The 11,352-nt window shown below is 45.1% G+C and overlaps 1 protein-coding gene across 1 annotated transcript; it reads right to left on the bottom strand.

Moving 5' to 3' along the window:
• Nucleotides 1-2,168: 2,168 nt before the first annotated feature.
• On the bottom strand, nt 2,169-9,546 carry LOC111980114 (glutamine-rich protein 2). Its single transcript, XM_024147729.2, has 10 exons — nt 9,225-9,546; nt 9,029-9,103; nt 8,332-8,496; nt 7,938-8,056; nt 7,336-7,401; nt 7,104-7,205; nt 6,237-6,411; nt 5,920-6,031; nt 4,575-4,694; nt 2,169-4,351 (listed from the first exon to the last, which is right to left on the bottom strand). Exons 1-10 carry the CDS (start codon nt 9,333-9,335, stop codon nt 4,179-4,181), a joined length of 1,218 nt encoding a protein of 405 aa, XP_024003497.2. The 5' UTR covers nt 9,336-9,546; the 3' UTR covers nt 2,169-4,178.
• Nucleotides 9,547-11,352: the final 1,806 nt, after the last annotated feature.

Here is an 11,352-nt window from a genome sequence, read left to right as displayed (position 1 = left end):
CTGCATCTCAGTTCTAGATGCGTCACTACAGACCCTGGTTTGATTCCAGGCTGTATCAGAACCGGCCGTGATTGGGAGTCCCATAGGGTGGCGCACAATTAGCCCAGCGTCGTCCGGGTTAGGGTTTGGCCGGGGTAGGCCGCCATTGTAAATAAGAATTTGTTCTTAACTGACTTGCCTAGTCAACTTTCTTTTGACTGATAATGTAAACTGGTTTTCAGTGACAATTATGGAAACATCAARTACATTGTAAATAAAGGCTCAGCAGAAACAAAGTGCAAAAACGTTGAACTCCGTAACCTGGCTGGGGACGAGATTGAGATCTCAGTTGTGCTGTCAACACTGAATTTAATCTGGTTTGCAAATGTTTTGACTAACATAGATGGGTGTGAGCCATCAGTAGGCTACCTCTTCAGGTTTCTATGGGGAGTAGAGGCCCACTCAGTGATTTACTACACAACCTCTAGCAGAAGATCAACTGGTCCTACCTCTGGTTAAATGGGAGAGGCCGAATGTATTCCCTGCAGAAACAGTCGGTTTCAATTGGTCAGATTACAGAATCTCTCCTAGTGGTCAAAACATGTGTAATTCCCTCCGTTAGAATAGTGGCTGATTGACTGATGATGAATTGAGTGTCTTGTCAACTATAGAATTATGAATTTAGTACGGGTTGCAAATATTTACAAAATGATTGTTCAGGCAATGTTTACATATTATGAGATTGAGTGTACTGATGAACAATGCTTCATAACCCAGAGTCTTACTTATAGGTGAGCTCTTCATACAACAGCCCATGTCAGAACATTTGCAAATCTATCAATGATGACAGATGGAAAGGTAGCCATTTTCACAATCATTCTCATTATAATTATCACAAAGATGGAATAGGGAGGTCTGAACAGGTTGCAGTTGTATACAGAGGGTACTTTATCTGAAATAATGTCACATTCATTCATGCCCTCACTAAATTATGTTTTTATATTATGCCTGCCTGCCACATCTTCACTCAGACAATCACAGTCATATTCACATGTTCTTTCTTCCCTCTGGTTGAATACATGTAAAATCACATTTGTCATGCTGTGACCTTGTGAGGATGATTTTATAATGTACAACATGGACAGTCATGTAACGTTGGACAGATGCCACCTGGCCAATGTGGACCCTTGTCAATGTCACCCGAAAGAAGGGACACTGTTCCACTGTGCTGCCATGTAGTCTGTTCTGGTTCTAAATCCATGGATCTTTTCAGATGGACATTAGAAACTCAACGGTGGTTCCTCTTGGGGTGTTCATAACACCACCTCATTCATTAACTCATGTGTTCTATTAAGGGGAACGTTTGTTGTCAACTGCATGAGTTTTGGTTGGTGATTTTCCAGTTCTGTGTTTTTAACAAGGAGGGAGTAGAGGTTGGTCCCATAATGAGTGTTTCCTGCTGTGTGGATTACTGGCTCCTCCTCCTCAGTACTGTTGTGGTAACTAACACACCCAGACACAGTAGTGTTGGGTGATTATGGTTCCTGTGGTGATGTGACCCGGTCTCCATTCTCCTGCCACAGCTTTGGAATTCATCAACATATTTTATAAGGCTCTCATGAATCTCGATCAACAGTAGACCGTTTGGTCCCCCATGATATCTGTACAAACTGGGTGTTGTGAAATGTTCGAACGTCATGTTTACCCATACAAGATGTGCAGAATGCCTGATGGAAATCCTAAAACAAGTCAAACACCAAGCAATTTGCAGTGCACTTGAGTAACACAAGAACTTCTCATGGACCCTCATTTACATCTCTCTAATCTGGCTTTTTATATAGATATTTCTCTCCTGTACTAAGTGTTTATTTCCCCTGTTGAAATGTGTATTTATATGTTTTAATAAAATAAGGTATGCTCTGCTAAGTGTTGGAGTTGTTCTGGGGTCTTGTTTTTGCAGAGAATAATTTTTGTACTTTTATGAAATATGGTTGCTAWGGCACATTTGAACACATCATAGCAGTAACTTTGCTTTTTGAGATATTTTCTGTAAGGGAACCCCTTCAGTAATGATATGACACTGCATAATACTATAGTAATCTATATATCCCTGTAAGTAGTGTCTCTATAGTACAAAGGAACAAGTAGGCCTTTATAAGAGAGACCATAAACACAGCGTGGCAGTTAATTGAGGAAGGATGTGGTTAGAACTGTATCCAGCCCAGTTAAAGTGTCTGAAACTGACGTGTGTCATAACAGCGTGGCTCACAAAATGTGCCTTCACAGTCGAATTATATGCATGTGATGGTGGAGTTGTGTAAAACAGTACAGATATATTTACGTACCACAAGTAAAATTCATTGCAGACAGTCAATGAGTCAACATATGTTCACATAACAGTTATATGGACATCATATGACACATACATCACATATTCCATGAAGGCCCATTTATCTTTGAAAACAAAGATACATCTACCAATGGAAATCTTACATTCAGATTAACTGCCTATCTTAAATACTCTCCTGAAATACCTTTCAGTAGCATCATTACTCCTYAATACGTCCAAATGCTATGAAAGGGATCACTTATACTCAGTTTATTAAGTAAACCACCTCATTCACGAGTCAGGAGGCCGTGGCTTGCTATATAAAGCAGGCAGACAGGCATCCAGGAATTCAGTTACTGTTCGAATGAACATTAGACTGGGAAAAACGAGTGACCAAAGCGACTTTGAATGAACAACTCATTGGTCCTTGTCACAGATGGGCTATTGCAGCAGACGACCACACCAGGTTCTACTCCTATCAGCTTAAAACAAGCAGCTCCAGTTGTCATGCAATCACCAACACTGGACTATTGATGAATGGAAAATGTTGCCTGGTTCGACGAATCCCGGTTCCTGTTGCATCATGCTGATGACAGAGTCAGGATTTTGCGTAACCACATGAGTCCATGGCCCCATCCTGCCTGCTGTCAACGGTACAGGCTGGTGGCAATGGTGTAATGGTGTGGGGAATGTGTTCCTGGCAAAGTTAGATCTCTTGATCCCAATTGAGCAATGTTTCCATGCCCTGAAGAATTCAGGCTGTTCTAGAGGCAAAGGGAGGTCCGACCCGGTACTAGATGGGTGTACCTAATAAACTGGCCACTGGGTGTGTAAGGCATGGATAGGGATAAATATACATCATATTTCTCATTGACACAAAATGTYTGTAAGCAAAGCCCCTGCTTCTAGGAAACTGTCACCCCGTTCCTCACTGACAGTACAGTTTGTCCTTTCAAGTTTATTAATTCACATCCTGTCCTGCATTCACACAGGCTTTTTGAACTGTGCCCCCCCCCCCCGTGCCACGCCCCGGCCCACAGACAACTGCAGTTGAGTGCTGACATGGCACTACGCTAAAAGTATGCTATGATACCCAATGCTGTGCCATGGTTAAAAATGATACGCTATGCCAGAGTGAGGCACACAGAGCTAACCCCCTTGTTTAAAACACAGACACCAGGAGACTGCTGTAACTGGACACAGGCACGGTGACATTTGAAGGGAACGCCATCTGGGCCGGTTTTACAACCCTGGCTGCTTTMCTTCCCCAATAGATGCAGGTGGCTGGCTACCATTGTTATGAGTCCACGACAGGGGTACATGTTTYTGGTAATGACAGCACGCATGAATGTCRTTCCTCTTAACATGTGATGGAACAACTTGAGAAACTAATACAATGAATCAGACGTTACAGAAATTGGGTCTGTGAGAGGGAAGACATTTCAAGCCCTTAATGATACCGCTCTATAAGACCCTATATGTCAAATGAATTGCTCCATGGTGGTATTCTTCTGCATCCAAACAGTCTGGTATTTGAGGTCACCTGTCTGAAAGCTTTTCTATGGTCATTGAAAATCAGGCATCATAAACCAAAATCGTAATGTAGCCACACGTAAGGTATCMGACCTGTAAAGCTACACTTTGGAAATGTGACTCAGCTATTTTGTGKCTCAGCTATTTTGTTGCATGGAAACAGTGTTCATATGTCCCAGAATTGTGTTCTTCCATTACAATCCATAAATAACCTAACTGACTAATATCAGACWTGATTTTCACAACGTCTGTATGCTCCATTACAAAATGGAGACCAGGATACCCTCCTGCTGCTGCTGTTTATTAAAATAAGGTGTGTGGGGCGCTCCATCGCCCCCTACAGGATGATGACGGGCTCTTCCTCCGATTGGCTCAGGTCCACGTGAAGCACCAGATCTTGCTGCAGCAGCTCACTGGTGGTGTCAGCATGGGACGAGCTCTGGGGAAGGGTAGCCTGGGACAGGCAGCCTAAAGAAGACATGGGCCGATCCCGCACAGAGCTGCCTGAGGCTGGGGGAGATAAAGGGAGGCAGGGGGGCAAAGGGGAAAGGTCAGGGGTTAGGGTTCAGGTGGCTGCTACAATCAACCTTAACAGCTGCACAGCAGCAATCGCAAAGAAGAATGCTATTTCCATGTGAGTGTTATTTCAGTACCATTCCATAGTAATCACTATTCCAGTTAGTGAAATTYGTTTATATGTTGCAAATGGMWAATGACGCTGGTGTRGACCTACCTGAGCYGCTGCGCTGGYTCTTGGCACTCTGGGGTCGCACAGGGGTCACACAGCCCGGCTCTGTGCAGCCAGGCTTCTGGAACTGGGAGCGCATGATCTTGTCTTTGCTCTTGCACATGCCTGCTGTCATTAAAACAGCAATGTCACATCGCAGCCTTGACATGAGAATGACAGGACCCCACCACACCCATACTGTATCTACACACCCATACCAGACATACACCTTCTTCCAAGTCTTGAGCAAAATACTCTTTCAATACTATTTTGACTCATTCAATGGTCTCATAAATTACTGGGAATCACAACACCAAATCCCAGGCATAAAACAGGACAGCACATCTCCCTCTTTCTTCCTAAAGGGCTTGATTTGTATGAACAGATGAAAAGGATACGAAGATAGAAATGATGGAATGCAAGCAGTGTTACCCCAGGTTATATTTACAGTCTGTTACAGACACCAGGCCTGATCTTCTATAACATAGTAACACTGGGTTCTTTCCAGTGTGGAACACTATACCAACCAGAGCCCCTCCCCCAACCCCAGTGCAGCCCATTCTTATTGCTAACTCACTTCCTTAAACCCTCCTGAAATACTCCCTCCCATAAACTAAGCTCCTCTCTCCTTCCCTAAATCTCCAGACCCTCGTTCCTAATCCTTCATCATACACCACTTTAACACTGTACTGTATTCCTCCTCAAATTCTCATTCCCAACCAAACAGCCCACTTTCTTTCTCAACCCACCCCAACTTTTCAGTCTCCTCCCCATTCTCTCCTGACCCTTCACCTCCCATTTCCCCATGATGTCCCCCCTCACTCTTCCTCCCCACACTCCACTTTACTCTTTATCTCTGCATCCCTGCACTGCGAGCCCAACTCTGGACACATGGTCCAGGGAGCGAGAGAAGAAACAGGCTAAGGGCAGTTGTGGCCTGGACAGACGGCACGGTGTGATCATCATCTTAAGACGTGTTGTGTAACTGGGCCCAGAGGTGACAGTGAATCCTCGGAAGTGTGCTTCACTGTCAATGAGGAGTCCATATGGGCTGTCAGAACTGGAGTCTGGACATCACCTCTCTCCCAGGCCCGGACCATGACAGCTGCCCACAGCATGCAGACATGTCACACTTAACATTAGGTGCCTTTTTGGAGCGATGGCATAAAAATACTAAATGGACCAGTGGGAATAGTTTTACTGCTTGAATTGAGTAACATGAATTAAGTAGTCTAGCTTTTGTTCACAATTGTCCAGATTCCATTTTCTTTTCAATACATGTAATTCTACTCTAAAAATACACAGTACTGTAGAGTAGAGCTGAATATAATCCCAGTCCAGAATCCTGTACCGTCTTTAGGAAAGATGGTTGGTAGTCTGGCATCCACAGTCTTGACTGATCTGGTTTTCAGGCGGCCCTTGTAGATATGTCCGTCCAATCCCAGGATGTCCACCTCCTCCGGCTGATCAATAGGCACAAGGACAAGGTCAAATATTTGCATACATAACAACTGTCAAATACACCTCAAATATACTCCGTACTCAACATGATAACTTGTATAAATGGCTCAACAAACGTGATTGACCAGGTGTATTCCTATGGGCTGGCAGTGGTTTAGTTGTCTGTCAGTACAGTAACCKACAGTAGGTGAGGTTGGTCTCACTCACCTGAATGCGCAGTGGGGAGCTGGAGATGGGCGGTGTCTCCTCCTCAGCCTGGATGAAGTGGCTGATGTGCTGCAGGCGGGTGTAGCGGCGTTTGGGGTAGGTCACGGTGTGGCTGCCTCCACAGCTCCGGGACATGGCCAGGTAACTGTAGTCCGCCATCTCAGGGATGCGCTCGCTAGGATGAACACAGGAGTGGAGGTTGAAGGTCGGAGGYTAAACACTTCTAGAGGTTTTAAACAGACCTGACAGTACAGTATTTATAGTTTGTAGTTACATTTGGTCACCTTGCCTCCCTGACACTTCTCTAAACCATAACAAAGCAATATGGACAACTTTTTGGTCCTTCCCCTGTTTCAATACATGTGCTCCCGGCTTCCCTGCCTGACCCTGGCCTGACTGACTGACTCACTGCTTGGGCAGACTCTGGCTGGTCCTCTGCAGCGGGCTCAGGATGTGTGGATAGCGGGAGCTCCCGATCTCCCTCAGAGCCCCCTGGCTGTAGGTGCGCTCTGGGCCAGATAGGTGGCTCTGCACTCTCTCTATCTGCCTACACATCATGGTGTGGATCCGCTGCACCTGGATCATGGCCCTTTCGGAGCTGGCCATCTCAAAGTGGCCGTGGTTGGTCCCTGGCCTCAGGCTGAGATGGAGGGAGAGCTGGCTAATGTCAGACACTTGTAACTATGGAACACTTCTGACTGATCTAGTGTGGGTGTTAGGTCTTTGGGGGTAAGATAAAGTTGACTACACTGTATATTGGATATTGGGACACTGGCACCCCCTGCTGGTTAAAATGGGGCCAAGTAAGAGTTTCAGTTGTGATGTTTGACGGAGATGTATAGTAGTAGTATGACTGTCTGCTCTCACCTTCTGCAGTGCTGGCGAACCTGCTCAAGCTCATAGATGGTGTACGGTCGGTTGGACTTGTGGGAGGGTAGGCCAGGAGTGGAGGGCACGGTGACCAAGTGCCTGTTGTCCAGTGGAGAGAGAAAGAAGAAAGAGAGGTAGGTGAATAAACAGGACCACAAACCTATTATTTAAATTTCCACAATGTCTGTGTGTACTGTATAAAAATAGGATATTATTATCATTTACTTACGGTCCTGGGGTAAGCATATCAACTGGGCGGTCGCAGGAGATGCAGTGGAACCTTGCCACAAGTTGTCTACGAAAGGGACGTAACAAAGACAAATCAAAACCAAAGTTTATTGGTTGCATACACAGATTTGCAAGTGTTATAGCGGGTGCAGCAAAATGCTTTTGTTTCTAGCTCCAACAGCACAGTAGAATGACTAGCAAATACAATACAAATACACAAATAATCAAGAAACAAACAAGAAATGACAGAACGAGTCCAATTAACAATCCAGAGTAGATATATCAGAGTGAGCATGTGTCAGAATCCAGAAGATAAATACGTGGTGTGTATAGACAGTATATCATTTGGAAGGAAAATAGTGTGTACAGTAGTAGGCATATTAGGATGAGCTATGAACAGAATACAGTATATACTGTACATACACAGTGAGTAAACAACAGTATACAAACAGAACATAAACATATAGACAGAATATAGACAGAGATAAAATGAARGCTAAACACAGGAAGACAATGAACGCATGATCATGTAGAACTCCATAGAGSAACCTGGACTTWTCCAGCCATCATCCCTCCTGGGCCTGACTGTGACATGTGACTTACTTCCTGATGCCTGCAGCGTCGTCCTCCTTCGGGGCAGGCTGGGCCTGCAGCTGCTTACGGATGCTCTTCCAGCGGTCCTCTAGCTGCTTCTTCACAGGATCCAGCTCAATCCGGTCCAGCTACACAGATAGACAACAGATGTACTACAGGGATCCCAAAGATATAAACTACCACCAGACACACCAGACAGACATTCCATGAGATTTTTACAAACAATGCTATCTGTCACTATAAACACGTTTGTAAAACATTTAAACTTGTGACATACAGACTTGTGAGATATATGTATTGGTGATAGCATAGTAATAACAGCAGAGCATGGCACGTATCAATGGACATGTAGGCCTATTATATAAACATCCATTTAGCAGGGTAACTTCCTGCTCAGTCTCACCTTGCACTCCATCTCGGTGGAGATTTTGTCGATGATTTTGTGCCAGTCCTGCTCCTGGCCGGTGATCTTGCTGAGCAGCTCCTGGAACATGGTGTTGAGCTCCTCTGTCATGGAGTCAAACTGCATGCGGCTCACCTTGGTCTCCAGGGCACGCTTGTCTGCTTTCTACAGGAAGAGAGGAGATGCAGTCAGGGCAATGGCAGTACTAGTGTGCACTTGTAGGGGTTAGGTGAAACCTGCATGCACTTGTAGGGGTTAGGTGAAACCTGTATGGACTTGTAAGGGTTAAGTGAAACCTGTATGGACTTGTAGGGGTTAAGTGAAACCTGTATGGACTTGTAGGGGTTAAGTGAAACCTGTATGGACTTGTAAGGGTTAGGTGAAACCTGTATGAGCTTGTAAGGGTTAGGTGAAACCTGTATGAGCTTGTAGGGATAAATACATATGTGTATGAACTTGTGTATGGACATGTATGGGCTTGTGGTGACTTGTATGGCCTTGGTAGGGTTTAGCATGGGCTGGTACAGGTGAACTTGAGCATGTTCGGGATTTGTAGGTACCCCTATGGTCTTGAATGGACTTGTGGAAGCTCGTCTAGACTAACATCAACATGTGAGAACTTGTGAGAGTTCACCTGAGTTGAGTATAACACACTGAGGGAAAGCTAAACTATGGCATGTTGTGGTGAGAGACTCACGATTTCAATCTCCATCTCCACAAGCTCTTTGTCAGCTTTCTTCTCGTCCAGTTCTTCCATGGACTTGTACAGATGCTGTGACAGAAAGACATTACTGAGAATCAMRTRTCTGTGGTTTGGAACAGAAGTACAGCYTGGAGCGTCTCCTATTCCCCTATGGGCCTCCCCCTGCTGCGGCCCTCCCTCCCAGACTCACGTCGATGTGGACCTGTTTCTGGCTGTGCTCCTCAATCAGGTGGTTGGCTGTGCRGTGGAGCTTCTCACACTCAGCCTGCAGCTGCATGATGGCTCCCTGAACGTCATTCATCAGCTCCGAGCTCTGGCAGAAACACAGAGAGACAGGGTTCTATGTCTGTAATACACAGCCATGCCCCACTGCCATGGAGCGCCTGGCACTGACACACTCCTTTCCCTTAACACACTGCTGCCCTGATAGAGCTTCCCTTACATATCATCTCTAAACGTATCCCTCCCTCAGGGTTCAACATAACAGACCCATTATTTAATTAAAACCCTTTGGTATTCTGTTTCATCCTCTATCCTGGCCCTGCCTTTAGTACCTCTGCTCCAGGTCTGCCTCCTCCCTGCTGATTCATGAATCTGCTAACCAGACCCTGCAGATTCTCATAGCGCTGGAACAGCTGGCTGACCTTCCTGCTCACGTCTACAGAGCAGGAGGGGCACGTGGAGCCTTGCTGCCCGCCTGCCTGACCGCTGCCCTGGCCCTGCTCTGACCCCTGGGGCTCCTGCTGGAGGCTCTGGGAGAGCAGCGAGGAGGAGGACGCCATCATGTCCTCCAGCATGCCTCGCAGGTTGTCCATCTGCGGTGAGAGGGCAGTGTGAGGGCCATGTTGGGTCCACCAGGGGCCACTAGCTGCTACATTATGGATGATGCTGTCTCAGCTATATTCTACAGTTGAAGGTTTTACACCTGACAGTGTATTCAAATGTCTATATGCACTGGAATATGTGTCTGTCTGTCTCTGTCTCTGTCTCTGTCTCTGTCTCTGTGTCTGTGTCTGTGTCTGTGTCTGTGTCTGTGTCTGTGTCTGTGTCTGTCTGTGTCTGTCTGTGTCTGTCTGTCTGTTGTTCTGTCTGTGTCTGTCTGTTCTGTGTCTGTGCTGTCTGTTGTCTGTTGTCGTCTGGTCTGTGTCGTGTCTTGTGTTCTTGTTCTGTTGTCTGCGTCTGTGTCTGTCTGTTGTTGTCTGTCTGTTCTAGCCTGATGTTGTTAACTGTCTGTACTGTCTGTCTTGGTCTTCTGCTAGTCTTGGCTGAGGTGGTTCTCAGTCTCAGAGTAACAACTCTTCTCACTTTCGCACATGCGTCTCGAAACAGAGTGGTCGGAGGACAGGAGCACCAGGCCAATGAGGAAGCGAGGCACCACCTCTCTTCTCAATGAGAAACTACACATCTCAACTGGCCATGAAGGACTGCTGAGGGGAGAACGCTCGTATAATGTCCCGGAGAAGAGACATCGGTAAAGGCATCAGAACCTGGAACAGGCATGTGTTGTGATGTTTTCATACCATTCACTGATTCCGCTCCAGTAGTATACAGAGCCCGTTTTCTCCAATTAGGACCCGAACTTTTGTGTTACAAAAGGTGAAGGTTAAGAGCGTATCAAATGATGGATCAAATGTAGGTTTCCCATAATAAACTTATCTATCATTTCTATTTAGTCCTTCTCTGTGTGCTCCTGTTGTGTTTGTTTCCTGAGGTCATAAATTCTCGTGCAGTCGTGAGACTGTCCTTGCTTAGGAGAGTAAGAGTCCTCACTGTCTGACCCTTTGCTGTTTCTGGCCTCCTCTGAGCCCTGAACTGTCCCTATGTTTCAGAATCAGCTGCTCCAGTTCTTCCAGCTACAACAAGGGTGACATGGGCCTATCAACAATGATAAGTGAATATGAAATGAATGACTGAATGAATGTATGCTATGTATGTTGTTTGTATGTATATGTATGTATGTAATGGTATGTATGTAATGTATGTATGTAGGTATGTATGTATGTATGTATGTATGTATGTATGTAATGTATGTTACTGTATTGGTAATGTATGTATGTACGTATGTATATGTATGTATGTATGTTGTGTATGTATGTATGTATGTATGATGTATGTAATGTTATGTATGTATGTATGGTATGTATGTTGTTGTATGTATGTATGGTATGTATGATGTATGTATGTTATGTATGTATGTTGTATGTATGTATGTATGTATGTTATGTATGTATGTATGTATGTATGTATGTATGTTGTATGTATGTATGTTATGGTATGTATGTATGTATGTATGTATGTTATGTATGTATGTATGTATG

Source organism: Salvelinus sp. IW2-2015, linkage group LG20, assembly GCF_002910315.2.
Source record: "Salvelinus sp. IW2-2015 linkage group LG20, ASM291031v2, whole genome shotgun sequence".
NCBI classification, from domain to species: domain Eukaryota; kingdom Metazoa; phylum Chordata; class Actinopteri; order Salmoniformes; family Salmonidae; genus Salvelinus; species Salvelinus sp. IW2-2015.
Note: the sequence above shows the minus strand (reverse complement) of the source record. Positions and strands in the feature narration are given on the sequence as shown.